This window comes from Prunus persica, chromosome G7, assembly GCF_000346465.2.
Source record: "Prunus persica cultivar Lovell chromosome G7, Prunus_persica_NCBIv2, whole genome shotgun sequence".
Taxonomy (NCBI): domain Eukaryota; kingdom Viridiplantae; phylum Streptophyta; class Magnoliopsida; order Rosales; family Rosaceae; genus Prunus; species Prunus persica.
Genome location: NC_034015.1, coordinates 13950466 through 13970492, shown reverse-complemented (window position 1 = coordinate 13970492; position 20027 = coordinate 13950466). Strand labels below are relative to the sequence as shown.

General features: G+C 36.9%; 3 protein-coding genes across 3 annotated transcripts; all 3 read right to left on the bottom strand.

Annotated features, from left to right (window-relative positions):
* On the bottom strand, positions 1050-3351 carry LOC18769183 (cytochrome P450 94C1). The gene has a single exon (XM_007203122.2). It carries the CDS (start codon positions 2965-2967, stop codon positions 1474-1476), a length of 1494 nt encoding a protein of 497 aa, XP_007203184.2. The 5' UTR covers positions 2968-3351; the 3' UTR covers positions 1050-1473.
* LOC18770356 (GDSL esterase/lipase At5g03610) lies at positions 8404-11696 on the bottom strand. The gene is made up of 5 exons (XM_007202037.2): positions 11459-11696; positions 11123-11356; positions 9711-9985; positions 9005-9308; positions 8404-8827 (listed from the first exon to the last, which is right to left on the bottom strand). The coding sequence occupies exons 1-5, from the start codon at positions 11517-11519 to the stop codon at positions 8610-8612; spliced, it is 1092 nt and encodes a 363-aa protein (XP_007202099.1). The 5' UTR covers positions 11520-11696; the 3' UTR covers positions 8404-8609.
* LOC18770693 lies at positions 14305-16146 on the bottom strand. Its single transcript, XM_020567897.1, has one exon. The coding sequence runs from the start codon at positions 15026-15028 to the stop codon at positions 14705-14707; it is 324 nt and encodes a 107-aa protein (XP_020423486.1). The 5' UTR covers positions 15029-16146; the 3' UTR covers positions 14305-14704.

Genomic DNA, 20027 nt, shown 5'->3' with positions numbered 1-20027 from the left:
CGTACAAAAGGAGAGGTAATTGAAGATACCAAAATTGCAGGCTGGTTGGATCCTATAGCTAGCTGTTGCTGGAGAAGACAGAAAACTAAAGCCCTCGTGGTAGAAATCTAAGACATGGTGTCGTGGGAGCCATGGCTCACACACGTGAAGACCTCGTGATGACAAGAAGTTCGTACCTTTTTTACTTTAAACTACTTTTTTGTCTGTTTTGTTTCGTTTCGTTTCGTTTTCTATTTTTAACGAATGACTTCCATCAATCAAGAGGAGGAGGAGGAGGAGAAGGAGGGCGCATCATGATCATAAAAAGAAGAGGAGTAGGCTAAGTAGGCTAAGTAGGCTCCTCCTCCATCCACACAATAAACTTGGCTCTGGTCTACTATGACTATCCAATGGGCAACTGGATTGGTAGCTCCTTGTTTTTTTGTTTTATAAATTTTTTATAAATGAATATGGCTTTTCCATCTTTAAGAATTTTCTCTTTTTCTTTTTCTCTTTCTGACTCATCATTGTAAATGATAGGTCTTGTAATTAACTGAATGTTAGAAGAATCACATTTTCATAAAAGGTTAGTGAACTATGTTTTGTGTTAGTATGATGAACTTTTATCACATCAATATTTATTATAGTTTTTCAATCAACACAGTCTATATAAGTTGGTACGCTAATATACTCTTAAAAGGTAGAATCTTAATTAGAAACATTAGTGTGCCACCTTATGTGTGATACCTCAATGAAAAATAGAATTACAATGTACCACACTTACCGATTATGTTGATTGTGAAACGATATACATGAGTCTCTCATAAACATATGAGTTTAGTCACACCAATAAATTTTCCATGAATCTTGCTATAATGTGAAACTAGTGTGGCACAAATAGTTCTTATTTTAATTTTTGGGGTTTTGTAGAGAATGTGGTACCAACCTTTTTTTGGGTTTTTTTAATCCCTTTCATTTGGTTAGTAAAGGTTGGTCATTATAAATCAGGAAACCCCACGTGCTTGAAGATTAATCTATGAGCATCAAGCAAAAATTAAGTAGCACGCGACTAATAATTTAGTCAATACCAAAAATATAAGTGAATCTTAGATACATAATTGTACTTGTTCTTCCACACATCCTTACATCTAAAAAAAAGTACACAAATTCTAGAGCTTTTTGTGTAATTAAACAAATAGATCTAACAGATGATCAGCACAAGCTAATTCTCCACCAACAAGAATATATCCACTTGCACAGTGGGTAGAGAAAAGGACACCACACACATGTGCCATCATTTTGTGTATACAAAAATTTATAATTTTGGTACCGACGCCAACCGGACAATCTTGTTACATATGGTGCACATTTAATTTCAGAGGAGGTAGCTTAGGCCATGTCGTTTTCCTCTGCGTCACACTATATCCTTGGTAGACCATACTTACACATATGCACCAAAAATTTGCGTACTGTATATAGCTGAGCAGATGTGACTCATGAACACGATGGCTGTGTTTTCCTTTCTCTTACCAACACCGGAAGGCCATCGCTGAAGGTCGCGGTGAGCCCTGGAGAGAACCGTGGTACACGACTTAATTCGTGTGTCACGGGATGAATACTGAATCGTCTGAGCAATGAAAGCGCCACGGTTTTCATCTCCATGAGAGCCATCTCTTTCCCCAAACAAACCCTAAGCCCCGGTTGGAAAACCGGATACTTAAACGGGTCTTCTGTAAAGAAAACACTGTCCTTCAACCATCTCTCCGGCTTGAATTCCATGCAATCGGATCCCCAAATATCCTGGATCCGACCCATTGCGTATGGATGGTAAGTAACCCTAGTCCCTTTCCTCACAGACGTGCCATCAGGCAAAACATCATCTTGTGCGCAAAATTTTGAGTCGAACTGTATAGGAGGGAAGAGCCTCATGCTCTCATAAATTGCTGCCTGTAAATAATGAAGCTCGTGCATTTGCTCAAAGTTCTTGAGGCCCTGGTTGGGTCCAAGAACCCTATCGGCCTCAACCCGAACCGCTGACGCAGCGGCCGGGTGAGTGCCCATGAGCCAAAAGAAACTTGTCAAAGCAGACGCAACAGTGTCACGCCCTGCCAATAGAAAGCTTATTACAATGTCCCTCAGATACGTTTCGTCTTCCACACTTCTCATGAAACGTGACAAGAGATCTTTTTGTGTTGAAAACCCCGTTTCGCGCTTTCTAGCAATGACCTCTTTGGCCAAGAGGTCGATCATGTTAATAGATTCTTTTAATTGCTTCTCGCTCCCCAAATTAAATATTCTCTTGATCTTCCAAATCAAGGGAGACGCCGTCATGGCTCTCTTTGCTGACAGCTGCGAGGCCATGTCGAAGGCGACGGCGAATTTGGACAAAGGCAGCGACAACTCTAGGCACATAGGATCCAACCCGAAAGAGAATTTGCATATGCTGTCGAACGAGAATCTCTTAAACACGTCTTGCAAATCGAGGACGCTTCCACCACCATCATGTGAAGAACTAAACGATGAAAGAAGAGGGATGAGACGGTGTTCGATCTCATGGCTGACAATCTCGAACGCGAAAGATCGAACGGAGTGCCTGTCGAGCTCGAGGCTGGCCATCTTTCTCTGAAACCTCCACGAGTGGCCATCCACGTTGAATATGCCCTGGCCAAGAAAGTCACCGAGGATGGCAGAGAAGGGCTTGCCTTTAGGGTAGTTTTCGAACCGGGTCTTGAGCATGTATTCGACGTTTTCAGGGTTGGCAGTGATGGTGTTTCTCAGAACATGTATGTGGATGGTTTTGGTCGGGGAGTCTCTAAGAAGATGCGCATACCAATCACAAAGGTTGTCGAATTTCAGAGACCAGCATGAGGTAACATAGGCGTGGCAAATTTCACAATTGCAGTACCAAAGCTTTGATCTCAGCATGAAAAAGCTGATAAAAAATAATACAAGAAAGCAAAGGAATTGCAGAACTTGTTCAAGCTCCATTGGAGATCGATAAAGATAAAAAGGAGGTGGAAGAGAAGAGAGATCATGAGAGCATGTTGCAGCGTATATATATTTGTATTATTATATATGCGATTGTACGAGTTTTTTGTTTTTTTTGTTTAAATTTTTATCGGTTGGGACAGTGATTAATTTTTAGGTCAGTGACTTTCTCTGTTGGTATATGTTTCCACTTGCAAACATAAATTATTGAACAGTGTGGAAAGTGAGATAAAATAAGAACATGAACAACCCGTGCGCCTAGAGGCATCTTCCATACAAATTTAATGAAAAGTACTGTAGGCGCTCGCTCACGTGGGTTTATTCTTATCTGTACGAAGCGGTCTGGGATCTTATGTTTAGTCTCTCTTGGAAGTTGGGTGGATATTTATTTGCACCCCTCACGCCTGGTCAAAAAACAACAGCAGCACCAGCTAAGTTGTGGAGAAAGGAGTGTTTGGTATTGGTGCAACTATAACTCTGTTGTTACAATTCCGATATGTTCGTCGAAACTTTTTGATATTTCGTAATATTAAAAAAAATACAGACAATGTACTGTGTATTGTAGATTTATACCCGATACGAGTCAATCAGTTTCCCTAAAAATTTATACTGAAACTAGACCAAGGTATTAGCAAGGTAGAAGGGTAAAGAGTGATGGGGAGAAAATGGGTGGGGCTGACAAAAACCAAAAGGGCCTAGGGAGAGCCAAAAGAAAGAGGAGGGGGTGGGGGTTGTTGCGTAGGTGGCGTTTGTGAGTTTTTCTATTTTTCTAATTTTCCTTTTATTTAAGTATGTGGAATATGCGGTGACAAACTGTTATTTTCAGCTGACGAACTACCTAGTACCTCAATTGCAGGAGTTGGAAATTCGTTGGAAGCACTTGTGGCCAGTGACAAGCTGAATTCCGAGTGGGAATTAATCTCACCCTTCGAATATGGGAATACCTCGTGGTATTTATAAAAAAAATTTTAAAAAAAAAGTATGTGGAAGATGCTGAGAGTATCCTACGTTAAGGGATGCCATAGATGCTGAAATTCTAATATGATATAAAAATAAGCCGGGGGAGCATTAGAATGAACCTCCATACATACATACATATATATATATATACATACATATATATATATAATATAATTGGAATTTTTGTTTGTTTGTTGTATGAAATTAAAGAGAAGTTTTGGCGTATGAGATTAATTGGTTATTTGGCTGTTGGGTTGGTCCAAAAGATAGTTAAGGCTTTGTTTCTCCTTTATATAGAGGAGTATATACCAACAAGACCCCTATCATGCATGACACTTGAAAAAGTTCATTACAAACACTTTTAAAAAAACAAAAAAAACAGCTTTATCAAGTTGAGTATAAAAAGTAAGATTGCTATATTATCCGATGAACATGCTTTGATTATTAAACTCAAGACCTACATGTTCTTTTCTTTTGTTTGGGAATAATATGTTGATTTTTGTTTTGTTTTGTCAGGCTCAGGATAACATGTGTTCATAAACTGAGGCACACCACAAGCAAAAATATCATACAATCATTGACCAAAATAATGTGTAGGTGACGTTCATGGTATACGTCTACAGCACCCCAAGGTGGATTTGTTTTAACAAATGAACAATCATGGACAATAATGCATATTTCTATTGAACTAAGAATACCCAAAATAAAACTTTCGTAATAATGCAAATGTGAGTTAGGTTAGTTGGCTAAGATAGTGTGCCTGTTCTTTTACATCTGAATTCAAACCCCCTTCATGTGATTAGAATAGTTGGTATGCTTAGCATTGCTCGCGTGATAATTTGATGATCAATGCCATAAACATAAAGCACATGTATTGTTCAATGTAAAACATCCTAGTTGTCATTCATTAATTCATGTTGAACTTTCATTTGGAAAATTGTTTGCTCTATATTATATCTATAGAAACATCATCCGCATGAGTAAACTCTAAAGAAAATGTCATGTCCTCACAATCGTTTCTTAATAAAAGCGTTTTTATTTTGGGATTAAGGAAAACGTTTCTTCATTGAGCTAATCTTCCTGAAAACTTACTATTTAAAGCTGAAAACAACCATTGAAAATATATTAAAGACTAAACATCAGACTCATTAAGCATAGAAAGAATTGAAGAAATATATTTAACATATATCTGTGCGGCTGTGCCGGCACTGCCACTGCCAATATCATCAATTAATATATCTGTTCATGTGTGTGTCTGTTTCATGTATCACTTTCATGCGTGAGGTAAAAAAACTCATATTCGAATAAAAGAAAGATATGCCAGTCAAGTTTAGATAAGATCAACATTAATTGTTCAGATTGTGATCAGTGACCATAAATTTATTTCAAAATTTTAGCCACCTAACGCAACACTTTAGTAACTTAAAACAGTATCATTATCTTACTTGTTAAAAATAAATGACACCGAGACAGAACTTAGACATAACAAATCAACTATGGTCGCATAAGTTAGAGACGTACCATTATTCATGTAATGCTAACTCAGACAACCACTTAGACATTTTTTTAGGAAGAGAACATGAAGCTGATGAAGCTGAAAGTAACTTGGAAGCTAAAAGATATTGATTTTTTTAAACTTGTGGTGGGCTTAAATCTTGAAAAATAATGGAGATGGGGCGCATGATATATAAGAAAAGGACTAAGCAGCACACCTAAAAATCCAGAAAGAAACAGGAAGCTGCAGAATGATCATAAATAATGTGATTGGACAACACACAAATATATATTTATAGTAGCAACAAGCAAGCAGCAAGTAGTACACAAAACAAAAACAAACACAAACACGGCTATAGGTGTCACTAGTTTCTTGAATTTACTCTTAAGTAATTCTGTCCATCGCCATAGCCCAAGTCATCAATTACCTAAAATGAAGCTTCAGGTGGTGTTGGTGGAGGTAAGAAATACATATATAAATATGGCAGTAGCTTGATAGAGTTTAAGAAACGATGGCCCAATTGCATCATATGTGATAAGAGACTTTAACACGGCTTTTATACGAATGGAAATCGAATCAACAATCTCATTTTAATTGATTCGTTTTCTCATTTTTTTAATATAATTAAGGATTTTAAGATGAAACTTTCGCCTAATAAATAATTTCTTATGTATAAGTAAACGCAGGAAACCTACTACTTATAAGTAAACTTGCCCAGACAATGTGCAATTGCAAAAGTCCAATGATGGGCTAAATGTAGCCATATTGTACGTATCAACTCTTGGTAATTAAACCAAAGACTTTTATATTCCCATTACCACCAAACCTAAATGTGAAATGTCCACGTGGACCATATCTATATGTCGCAGTGGCACCACCTCGTCCATTGTCCCATTACCATATATACATTTGGTTTCACTCTCAACCACTAGCTTTAAGACTTAAGAGTCAAGTTATGATGATTGACTTGGGGACCAAGACTGGCCTCACAATAACAAAAGTGGTCTTGGATTTTTTCCCCAATATAGAAGGTTCGAGCACTTATTTCTGTTGCAGAAGGTGTAAGTGGAGAAGATCAAATAAAACCAGTCTCTTAATAAACTGATTGGCCGAATGAATTTTGGGCCCAAGCGCATTAGATATCAAACATCTTATTTCTCCTTATTAAAACCTCCACAGATTCAAAGTTAGTAAATTAAGTTTTAGTCAAGTTCCTTAGCCTTCTTTTTCGTCATCATTTTTATGTTGAAGGAGCAAATCAACTTCATATATTTGGTTTATCCACAAGATAGTCAAAGTTGAGTGTATACAATATTAATTAGCGTAAGAGAGTTTAGCACGTGCGCATACAATATGTAGCTAGTCATCCTTTAGGCCGTTTTCATTTTCTAAAAACTGAAAACTTGTTTGGTAATTAATTTTAGTTTTCAAAACAAGTGAAAAGTGAAAACAGAACAAACGTTGTTTAGGGAACTTGGAAGTGGAATTTTTTGGGGGTTAAATTGTGAATTTGAGATCATAGAATAAAAGTGTATGTTGTAAAGAGTTCTTAGTATTTTTCGGTGAATTATTTGGAATTAGAATGATTTTTGTGTGTGTATTTTGTATCTGGGGGTTCTGAGGCTTAGACTTGGTCTGCAGCTAAACATAGAAATCGAGCGGCTGAGCTCAAGTCGGGAGGTCCAAAAGACCAAATTTTGTTAACTGAGGTGCATTTCATATATGGTAATCTAAAATTAGTGAATAAGGAAAGAAACGCAAAAAAAAAAAAAAAAAAAGAAAACACTTTCAAGCTGTTTATATAAAAAAAAAAGAGGATAATTTTGAAAACTACATTTCACTTTTTTGAAATTTGAAAACGAAATTTGTTACCAAACAACCACTTAATTACTTCTGATGAAGGCTAAAAATAATGTTTTTACAAAAAAAGGAAGAGGAAAAAAGAAACAGTCAGACGAGAAGACGCAATGTGTGGTTGGCTTTAGAACGAGAACTAGCCAGCCTACTAGGGGCTTTGTGGTTTGTGTATTGCGTATGATTGAAATTTGAAAGAACAGAGAAAAGCCCAATTGCAGAAAGATTGTAGGCCTGAACTTTTGCAATTCATCAAGATCACTCTTTCTTTTTCTTTTTCTTTTTCTTTTCTTTTTCTAAGGAAAAATGATAGAAATTTAGTGAAAAAAGACTGGCCCTATTTGGGATTTTTTTTTTTTTCGCCAAAAACCTACTTCACTTTAAAGTTAAGCAATTTAAGGTGGGTGGTAAAAATAGATTTCAAAAGAAGCAGAGATAAGCCTTTAATGAATTATTTTAATTCTCAAAATACCATCATTAATTTTTAAAAATGACACCACTCCACCTCTACATCCAACTCCACCACTACCTTCATCACCTCCACCACATCACCACCTCCAACACCACATCCTTCTCCTCCTCCTCCGCCACCACCACCACCACAACCACCACCTCATCCTCCACCTCTTTCACCACCACCCTCACCTCCATCTCTATCACCACCACCACCACATAATTAGCTCATAACATTTTCAATATCGTGTCTATTTTAGTCATTATTTACAATTACAACAGTTTTATATTAAAATTTACCAAACGATTTTGACACTGCTTTTTGTACTAACAACACCTTAAAATACTTGTTTACCAAACATAGAGCTACTTTATTTTATAGCTAATTATTTTCAAAGCACATCATAATTAATTTTTTATTTTATTAAAGTGACAGCAACCCTAAACTAACCCTAAGTCGAAGGCGGCCAGGATTAGACAAGCATCTCTACATTGAAGACATCAAGAATATTTGTGGGCTTATATATAATAACGAAAAAGAGTTTGTAATGAGTTCGGAACCTGTTGGAAGCACTTTGTGGACAAAGGCAAGCCGAACCCCGAGCGGAGATTAATCCCACCCTTCGGATGTGGGGACACCTCGTGATATGTACCAAAAATAAAAAAAAGAGTTTGCAATGGCTGAAATGATTTCTTGCAACTTGCATTTAAATGCATAACACTTGTGCCCCGAACCGTATATATATACGATATTATTATTACAAGAGACTGACAAAACCCTAACAAATGAACAAATCATAAAGACATCTAAGATGAAAATGCATGCAACACAAGCTAACTAGTTTGACACAGAATTAAAACACATATTCAATTGGAAACTTTAATTAGTATAGAGCTCTTCAAGTGTGGATCGCAAAGTAGAATACACAGCGCGCCAGCCCTGCTGGGTAGGGTGAGAATCGTCCCAAAAGAATGTAGATTCAGGGTTTTGACAAATGGTATATTTCTTTGCGCCATTTGCATCCAGACTCCCACAATAATATCCACTGCTTACACCAACACAACATGGCCTCAAAGGGTTCTCAAACTTTATGCTTCCTGCACAAGAACGAAATTATTGATAGTTCATGTATTAGGTCCGAAATATAAAAACCGAAGAGAGAAAGAAGTGACCTAACACAAAGGGTAACGTTGTCTTGCCAGATATTTCTTATAATATGAAAGCTAAAGAGAGACTCAGAGAGAGAGAGAGAGAGAGAGAGAGTAAGTAGTCACCTAGGTCGCCTTTGTTCTTGAACACAGATGTGAAGGAGGTATAAAGATCGAGAATGAGGAAAGAAGAAGAGTTGGTTTCGTTGTTCAACTTGGCCACAGCTTGCTGCAACAAGAGGTTGTGGAAACCGACTAGGGCGTTCGCCGTTCCATTGCACTTTTGGAAAGAAAATTCGGCTGTGCTCCGAGGGAGACATCCCAGAGGTTCAAGAGCTATGACAACTATTTTGTTCACTCCCAAGTCATATATACGTTTCAAGTTCACAGTCAATTGATTTACTACTGATGTGATGAAGGGTTGCCAACCCTGTAATTAACACACAGATAAACAGAGAGAGCGAGAGAGAGTTCAAATATATACTTATTATTAACTTATTAACACACAACAACACAGAGAGATCCACCTAATCTCACCCAAGGCCCATGTCCATTATCTGTAATCCCTCATCATCTCCTTATATTAGTCAACTTTTTAATTGGACAGAATTATCATAGTCAACTTAAAATAATTCTCTTTTTTTTTGGGGACAAATCTTGGTGCTTTAAAATTTTCAATTAATTACTTGCATCTCCAATTTTTATCAACATGAAACTTCTTTTTTTGGTGAAAACTGAAATGAAAATATACACATGTAGATTCTTATCTCTGTTGTTAATTGAATACTAATTCTGAATAGATTTTGATATATGGATTATTTTATATGCTGACCTGAACAGAGCCATTTGTGGCGACATAAGTTGCATAGTCATTGCCGGAAACTGTGACGAGGGCCACGGAGAAGTGGAGATCCTTGGGGGTGAAGACAGAGTCATTTTTTATGAGGTTCTGGAAGAAGTCAATCTGGGTTGTCATGTTAGGATCCAAAACCAAGGTCTTAAACACACCTGTGCCTCCATGTGCAAAATTCACTCCATGTTTCAAATGTTGGACCCCGATTTTTCTAAATCTGTATGGTAGTGGAGACTTCACACCTATGAACTTTGCTGCATCATGTGTAACAAACTGTGTTATATAAAATTATATGGACGTGACTTAAAAATAAAATCTTTTGTTAATTCAGAGGTTTAATTTGAATTTGATGGATTGTTGTTGTGCATAGCACCGACTTATACAAGTACACAAGTGACTGAGAAAAGAAACAAATAACAATAACAATCAGGGAGAAAACTAAGCTGCTAATGTTGGTGGAGGTAATACATGATGGATAACACATGACATATTTTGATTGGACGATACATGCCACTCAATTTGTCACGTGACAGGCAAACAATGGAGTAGGCCATTTTAATGAAGAGAATTTAGAGCAGTTCTTATGTCCGGCAACCCGGACCACATGGCTATGTGATCACTCTCACAAAGATTGAACCCCTGTATTTTGGGTGCCATCCGGCCCCATTCTTCGTGCTGCCGTTTACGGCAACCCCCACAGAAGAATCGCTCTAGTGGAGTGGTTACTACAGGCAATTGGGGAATTATAATAGAAGTAGTGGAATTTTGAGTCACCAAAGTGTTGTTCTTTTCAATCATGATGGTAAAGGACACAAACATTGCTTTACTTTACACGACACCTACAGTGTGTAGGCAGGGGCACAAATCAGATTGATTAACTAACCACTAAGAAAAAGTAAGCATGAAGGGTTGAAAGAAAGAACAAGGACAGGGTGTGGGGTAAAGAAGGTTCAGACAACAAAGTAGATAATTAACAACTTGACACAGAAAACTCTGGTTTAAGTTTAAGATTAAGAGTAAATAATGCAGATGCAGAGAAGAATGTCCAAAGCTTGAAGCTACCTCACGTGAGAAAGTAAGAATTCAGCCAGACATATGAGAGACTGAAAAAGCAAAAAGTTTACCCAATAATGCAACATTTTTACAGATAAAAAGAAAACCACCCAAAGCGCCCATTATCTTAAGAGGAAGAGGAACCCACCAACACTATACTATTCACAACAATAATGTATTGCTGTATTTTTATCATACACAAAAGCAGAGAAGAAACAGAGAAAAACAGAGGCAAAGAAAAAAGAAAAAGCTGATTGCTTTCACACTTTGCACCAAAAAGCAGAGAAGTGCACATGATTAGAGAGAGAGAATGAGAGGTGAATTTTTGGAGTTGGTACCAAGGAAATCAGTGAGGACGCGGCCATCGGAGAAACGGCCACTGGGTTTGCCTGGGAATGTGATTCCGTACGGATATTTCCAAGAACTTGCCACTGATTTTCTGTTGTTTCCTGTGTCAGAATATGAATCTCCAAAAACAAAGAGCTTTGTGGGCTGCCAATCAAACAGGTGGCGGTGTGTGTGGTGGTGGCGGTGGAGGTGGTGAGCAGCTGAAACTAGCAAACCTTGTTGCCCTACAAGAAAAAGCAAATCAAAATTTTAAATTTTTTTAAAAAAAAGAAAGACAAGTAATTAATTAAGCAGTAAAATGTTAATGCAGAGGGAGAGTTTGGGACCTGAGAGGAGGAAGAAGAGACAGAGAGTTGGGAGGAGGAGGAGGGTTTGAGTTATTTCCATGGTTGGTAGGGTTTGAGTTCGAGAAGGCAACTGGTTTTTTTTGTACAAAAGGAAGCTTTGCTTGCTAGAAGAGAGAGATGGAGATGGCGATGGAGATGATCATGTGTTCTAGTTAATTAATGAACACCTGGAAGAATGGTAGAATAAGTGAGATTCTTGGATGCTTTTATAATATATGTGTAGTCGCACAAATCAATGACATCACCCGCGGGGGAGCTAGCCTGGTCAAAAACACTGTGTGGGTTGATGGTAAAATATGTAATTGTTTAAGGATGACATTGCAATTTGCATAAATATGCAGCCTTTTGATCAGTCCAAAGCAAAAAAGCCAACCTGATAATCCCAAGAAATTGCTCCAAAATAAAGAAGAAATGAATATGTCATTTTTTCCAAACAAAAAAGAACAAAAATGAGAATTCTCTACCTATTGTTGTTCCAATTTTCTTGAACTTTTTGTGTTGCTCTAAACACTCTGCTCTAACAAACAGGACAGGGCCGGCCTAACAAAAGGGCAGTGAATAGACGGCCTAGATTGCTCATCAAGAGCAGAATGAAGAACAGTTAGAAATTTTTATTTGCTTGTATAGGTTGTAAAGGGGTTTAGAGTTTGGACGCTGGTATTAGGACTCCTCTGTTTGTTTTATGTACTCCATAATGAGAGTCTACTGTAAACCATGTGCATGAATTTGAAGCGTGTAATGTAAAATTAGAGTGTTAATGACACCACCAAAATTTTCTTAGATTTTGGATTTCGTAAAACGTTAGAACGCGGAGCGATATTGGTCAGCCCAATTTATGATCGAGAGTATAAAAAGATGATTTAGGATTAGAATAGGTTGAAGATCTCCTTCCAATGTAACCCAAAAGAAAAAAAAAAAATTTAAAATGCCATTGTTTATTCTATACTTTTTGTTTTTGTAGTTAAAAGAGAGTGACTAAGATCTAAAAATAATTTGCAACAGTTTTTGGTTTTAGTTTTAGTTCTATTTTTTGCACTCCCCCGTTTGTCTCCTCTCTCACATTTCTTCTACTTGTTCTCTTCTTTCTCTTCCCTTCATTTCCTTAACAGAAAAACAAAAATCAAATATAAAATGTTACTAAATGAGAATGAGCCATGAGCCCTGCCTACCACATTTGATCCAATCAAACTGAAAATATTATCATGCTGAATTTGTGCATTAATTCAAGAGGGATTCACTATTACGTCCAATATAGGAGCCCAAATTATTTATAAAAAAAATCTACATAAAATGAACTTTGAAAACACACCCAAAGCTCATTTACAATATAACAAATAGGCTTCGAACTTCTTATAAATTACAAAACTATCATCGATTTCTTAAAATAAGCCCAACCCCAAACCTCATAAAAAAAATCTCAAACACTTAACATGACATCAAAGTAATTTAATAATCAAAATTAAATTCAACAAGGCTAGATGTCGTTTTTAAGGGTTTTTTTTTGGGTTTGTTTATAGAAATTAAATAGTGTAGAGTTTATTTATATTGCTAGTGCTAAGAATGGGTATATAACTAAATATCTATTAATTCAAATGTGGTCCTAGTCAATCCTTCTAGCGGGTCATTTCCAACGAGGATTATATGTTTTTTTTAATCTCCTTATACATGTTAGACTATTTCTAATGCGAGTTGTGTTTAAATAATATCATATAAGGAATTGCAAAACCATGTGATTAATTAAATAGATCAAATGAGAATTATTTTGTACTTAACACAAATCCAAATGATTTTCTTAATCCGAACACAAGTTACACAAGACAACCCAATAGAGAGAAGTCTACATTACAGGCATCTTGCATATGGGTGACATGACGTCTTATTGTCTTCAACTTCAACCCTTGTATAACGAATTTGCACGATTGAGCCTAGACTGCCTACGAACCTATAATAAGTTAATTGAGGTCAATATTATAAAGTAAAAAAATAGGTGTTTCCAGTGTGAAACCAGCAGTAACAAACGTGAGAAGGATTTTAGCGGTCAATGTCTAATTGTGTAAACGGTTGAGCATTGCTTAAGATCCATGGCAACCATTAGAAAAAACAAGAAAAGTTTTCTCACATAAACATTGACCTCTTGGGCCTTTCCCCAAGTGAATTCAATATTATGAAAAACAGTTGGCGTCCATGGGAACTAAAGGAAACAAATGTAGGAACACCGATGAGGGCAGCAGCTTAAGGAACGAACATTACTCTTCCCAAGATGTCTTAACATGAATGGTGTCTTCGACACTGAGCATATGTGCTGGATCCAACTAAGACTAAGGTTGGGTTCATGTTGGATGATCCAAGATTATGTTCATAAGGTCACACTGACCCTGGCCCGGCCTTTGCCAGGGAAAATTTTGCATGTACTCGTGGTATGAATTAGTTGTGTGCCTCTCTTTTTTTCTCTACTCCTGCGAGATGTCCTTTTACTCCAAAGCATGTAAGTTTTTCTCCTTTGGCACTATTATTATTGTAGCAAATTGACAAGATTGATTGAACACTGATATTTTATGTATGTCATGTTAAGAATCTTTGGGATTGTTTACTATTGAAATAATAGGATACAATATCAACAACATATTAAGATGATATCGATATAACAGAATTATTTATTGCAGTACTATTTGAGAACTTTTTCCTTTTCTTTTTCTTTAATGAATAAGCACATGCTCATTTTTCTAGATAGACCAATAATTACTTTAGGTGGTTTTAAGTGATTTATATGGAGAAACACCTCCCATATTAAAGAATGAACCAGAACAAATAAACTCAACCCACAATTGATAGGTGAGCAGTTCATGTGTTTATATAGAATTCATGTACAGAGGGTTAACAAGTTTACATGGAGACAAACTCTTTACAAGATAATTATCAATAAGGTATTTATCCTATACAAGATAACTATAACATATAATAGTAAACACAGATAAGGCTTAGCAGCAGGAGATCACTTCAAGTTTGGATTAGGTTTATCACCATGTACTTCTCCCCATAAGTGATTCTAGCCCTACCAAAATCACTCCCAAACAAGCCCTTCATTAGAATTACATATTCAGCCTCATGGTAATCAAGATAATGGTACCTTAACCTAAGGCACTTAGCCCCTCATCATCATGTTGATACCAAATACTATAAGCTTACAATTAAAGGAGAAGAGGAAATATAGTAATAATATACATTCTACCTTAGTTTGATTAATGGAGTAATCTTAATGAGCAAGCCAGGGATAACATCATCAGGGTCATGGATATGTGGGTTCTCCTCAACAATGTAGGGGTCTCCACATTTTTCAACTATGGTCTGCAATGTCTCTCCTTCACCAACCATATAAATTTCATCACAGGGCTTGTTCAAATGATCCCTTTGGAGTTGGACCACCTTCGCCGTGAATTCGCTTTTGCTCCATTCGCAGCAGCTGAGAACCAGAATCAGCGCCAAGAACAAAGCACAGTACCACAAAATCTTCTCTGCCAGTGCAGTTGATGAACACAGAACACACGCCATGTTGATTTTTTTGGCTAGTCCTTATGTCTCTGTTTGAGGTTGGTTTTTCTAAGAAATAGTGATTTGTGGTACGTGGAGAGTTACTATGGTGCTATTTAAGAGAAGAGTGCTTTTCTTTGGTAGTTGGAGTGGCTGCAATTCTTGGCGGGAGTTGAACTTAATGCGGTAGGTATATACAAATGTCAGCACATAGTACTTCATAAAATAAACAAGGAAGAGGAGCAAAAGTTAGTTAAACTGCTTTTTTTATGAATGGATTTGGTCTTGGATTTTAACACCTGCATCTTTCTTTTATTTTTTTAGATGGGTGCTTTGAGCTTCTGTTTCCCTAATTAAAGTCATGACACCTATTAACAAGTGATGGTCAAAGATATTATTGAACACATGCTTCTTGTTCATTTATATTAACAAATACAATTAAACTGTCAATATGATATTATAAGATTTTAGACGAGCCGCTAAAATAAGTGAATCTGTCTGGTCATATTTAGGTCCATATATACCTGAGATATCTGTCACACGCATACCTCCATAGGCGAAATTTATTTCGTATTTCAAACTATCAGCAGCTACACATATATTTTCTAAATTTGTAGGGCATGGGATGGGAGTCTTGTATGAACTTGGCTGTCAATATAAATATTACACAAGATAAGATATTGGCTAGACTGACTGAACTACAAAACTAATTTATTTTTATTTTTTTGGTCAAATACAAAACTAATTGATTAAAGGATTTAGCATATTTACATTAGTTTTAACAAATAAAAACGAAATTCTTGTATAAAACGAGTGTATAATATACATAATCTAATCACGTGTGAAACACATAATTACGTGTAAGTCGTTTATACTGTATATACTCATCATTACTTTATTTATATTGCCCGATTGTGAAATTGGATCACACATTTACGGGAAAAAAGGAAAGTAATATTGAAGGGTATGTAAAAATTATACCAATGAAATCAGTGAGGACACGACCATATCGGAGTAACGGCCACTGGGCTTGCCTGGAAAGGTGGTGCCATAAGGATATCTCCAACAGATGTTTTCGGGGTCCCAATCGTTGCCTGTGGCAGAGTAGGAGTCTCCAAAAAACGAACAGCTTTGTTAATGGAGTAGGTATTGAAGATATGGAAAGATTACAAAATATATTATTTGTTACCTTGTATAGGAATAGTCAACTTCTCTGTTAAGGCTTGTACAAATTAGTGCCCTTAACTTAGGATTTAAATTACCTTCCTTAGGTAGTCTTGTTGGCTTTATATATTGGCCTTATTCTGTATTGCAAACACAAAAAAAAATATACGAGATATTATTTTACATGGTATCAGAGCCTACACTGGTCTCTGTTAAAACCTTAAACCTGCTTTCAAGCCTCTCTTCACCGTACAATCACTATATCTCTTGACCAGTCAGTCATGGCTGCCAATCAATCATCATCTCAGAAGCCTTTTTATCATTGCAATTTTTGCAAACTTGATGGTCACTCTCAATCATGCTGCCGGAAAAATCCTGACATAAAATCTTATATGCTTTGTAAGTTTTGTGATGTTGCAGGGCACACTGAATCTCATTGTCAAAAGAAGAACATGTATTCTTCTTCAAGTACTGCTTCTACTGGTTCCTTTGCTGCTATGACCACCAACACATTGGCTGCACCATCGCTGACTTCAGAACAATATAGTCAGCTTATTGCCTTGGTACCCTATGGTAAAAATAATTCAGTAGCCAATCTGGCAGGTAACCCATTATGTTTTAATTCATCATTCAATATTGGTTCTTGGATCATCGATTCCGGTGCCACAGATCATATGGTTTCCAATGCTAATTTTTTAGAAAGCATGACCACACTTAACACCGCACCCATCAAATTGCCAACAGGACAAACATCCAACATCAGTCATATTGGCTCTGCCACACCTTTACCATCCTTGCCTCTAAAAAATGTTTTGCTAGTCCCCGATTTTCGATTCAATCTTTTGTCTGTTAGCAAAATCACTAAACTACTTAATTGCTCCATTACCTTTTATTCTGATCATTGTGTTTTGCAGGACTTGAGTTCGAAGAGGTTGATTGGTAAGGGCAAGGAACGTGGTGGTCTTTATTACCTAGCCCCTGATGTGCCTTCCATTGCTAATTCCGCTGTCTCTTCCCCAAATTTTAGTCAGTGGCACTGGCGCTTAGGACATCCATCCAAGTGTACTCTTCCTTATTTACGAAGTTTGAATTCAAAAATTTCTTTTGATAATAATCATGCTTGCACTATTTGCCCTTTGGCTAAACATTGTCGGCTTTCTTTTCCTTTAAGCACTATATCAACAAATGCTTGCTTCGATTTAATACATTGTGATGTTTGGGGACCTTATTCTGTTTCTTCAATTTCTGGTGCTAAATATTTTTTAACCATAGTTGATGATTTTTCTCGTAGTACTTGGCTTGATTTAATGCAGCATAAATCAGAAGTTAATACCTACTTACCATATTTTTTTGCTATGGTCAAAACACAATTTAATTGTTCTATTCGTCAAGTTTGTACTGACAATGGAACTGAATTTTTTAATCACAAATTGAACCAATATTTTTCTTCACTTGGTGTCATTCATCAACATAGTTGTGTGGCAACACCACAACAAAATGGTGTCGTCGAAAGAAAACATCGTCATCTTTTAAATATTGCTCGTTCCCTTCGTTTTCAATCAAATTTACCTGTTTCTTTTTGGGGTGATTGTGTTCTTACTGATGCTTATCTAATTAATCGTTTACCCACCAAAATCTTACATGGGAAAACACCTTATGAAATTCTTTTCAACAAAGAACCTTCTTATACCCACCTACGAATTTTTGGTTGTCTTTGTTATGGTCATAACTTGTCTCCCCATTCTCATAAATTTGATAAAAGAGCAAAACCAGGTATCTTTATTGGTTATCCACCTTTTCAAAAGGCTTATAAAATATATGATCTTGAAACAAAGAAAATTTACACTTCTAGAGATGTCACTTTTTACGAAACTATTTTTCCTTATAATTTATCACAAAATAACCACACTTTACCTGGTGTTTTACCCATTCCTGCAACAGATTTTGAACATTCCTACCTTCCTTTAGCTTCCGCTCATCCACTTACCTCACCAGATTTATCTAACCCAGAAACACAAGCCACTCCAGACACTAACACGTCTCCCTCTACTCCACCCACCAACATACCTTCTTCTCCACCAACCAACATACTTTCTTCTCTCCCATCTCTTTTGCCTCCATCTCCTACCGAAACACCTACACCAGCCATCACAAATTCTAATACTTCCTCTACCATTATAGCACCTCCCTCATCTCCTCCTCCTAGTAGTCGCAAACCACCTGGTTACCTTAATGATTATCACTGCTACCAATCTCAAGCAACCTCTTCGACTTCAGGTCAACATGGCACCCGGTACCCTTTATCCCATTATTTATCTTATGACAAATTCTCTATTAAACATCAAAGTTTTCTTGCTTCTATTACTACCATTGTTGAGCCTAACACTTTTGATGAAGCTACTAAATATCCTGAATGGCGTAAAGCTATGCAAAGTGAACTTGTTGCCTTGGAAGCTAATCATACATGGACCCTCATGGCCTTGCCTGCTCATAAAAAAGCCATTGGCTGCAAGTGGGTCTATAAAATAAAACGGCATTCTAATGGCACTATTGAACGATGCAAAGCTCGCCTCGTCGCCAAGGGATATACGCAAATGGAAGGGATTGATTATCATGAAACTTTTTCTCCTGTTGCCAAGCTTACCACTGTTCGTGTTTTATTATCTTTGGCCGCTGCCAAGGGTTGGTGTCTTCAACAATTAGACGTCAACAATGCCTTTCTTCATGGTGATTTACATGAAGAGGTTTACATGCAGCTCCCTCAAGGTTATCACGGCAAGGGGGGAAACATGGTGTGCCGTCTTAACAAATCACTTTATGGATTAAAGCAAGCTTCTCGGTGTTGGTTTGCAAAATTCTCCAAAACATTACTTGATGCGGGATTTTCTCAATCTAAAGCAGATTACTCCCTTTTCTATCGTCACAAAGGTAAGTCATCAATTTTCTTGCTTGTATATGTTGACGATATTATTATTACAGGTACCGATGTTGCTACTATATCAATTATCAAGAATTTGTTGCACCAACGTTTTCATTTAAAAGACCTTGGTGATTTAAAATACTTCCTTGGGATAGAAGTGTCTCGTTCTTCAAAGGGATTGTATTTGAGCCAACGGAAGTATGCACTTGACATTTTGAAAGACTCAGGTCTTATTGGTTCACGTCCTACTTTCTTCCCCATGGAACAAAATCTCAAGTTAAACAATGAAGATGGAGAACTATTACATAATCCAGAAACCTATAGAAGATTGGTGGGTCGCTTGATATATCTCACCATCACCAGGCCAGACATTGTTCATACAGTTCATATTTTGAGCCAATTCATGCAAAGCCCCCGTACAACTCATAAAGATGCTGCAGATCGATTATTACATTATTTGAAAGGGACTCCAGGGCAAGGGATTCTGTTATCATCTTCTAATAATTTTCAATTGAGAGCCTACTGTGATTCTAATTGGGCTAGCTGTCCAATGACAAGGAGGTCGACTACAGGTTACTTTGTACTTCTTGGAGAAAGTCCTATCTCATGGAAAACAAAGAAGCAAGATACTGTATCACGCTCATCAGCTGAAGCAGAATATAGAGCGATGGCTATGGCAACTTGTGAACTCCAATGGTTACGATATTTACTTTATGATCTTGGTCTGTCACACACCACACCAAGCTTACTTTATTGTGACAACCAAGCTGCTTTATACATAGCAGCTAATCCAGTATATCATGAGCGCACCAAACATATTGAGATCGATTGTCATGTTGTTCGAGAGAAGATTCAAAATGGTTCTTTACGTACTGCCTATATTCCTTCAAAGGAGCAACTCGCAGATGTCTTTACCAAGTCTTTAGGTAAAGATCA

Coding starts and splice junctions, on each gene's coding strand:
- LOC18770356 (XM_007202037.2), bottom strand. CDS start 11,519: ATGGAAATAACTCAAACCCTCCTCCTCCTCCCAACTCTCTGTCTCTTC. Junction 9,986..11,122: donor CGTCCTCACTGATTTCCTTG/GTACCAACTCCA, acceptor CACATGATGCAG/CAAAGTTCATAGGTGTGAAG. Junction 9,309..9,710: donor CCACAAATGGCTCTGTTCAG/GTCAGCATATAA, acceptor TGTTAATTACAG/GGTTGGCAACCCTTCATCAC.
- LOC18770693 (XM_020567897.1), bottom strand. CDS start 15,028: ATGGCGTGTGTTCTGTGTTCATCAACTGCACTGGCAGAGAAGATTTTG.
- LOC18769183 (XM_007203122.2), bottom strand. CDS start 2,967: ATGGAGCTTGAACAAGTTCTGCAATTCCTTTGCTTTCTTGTATTATTT.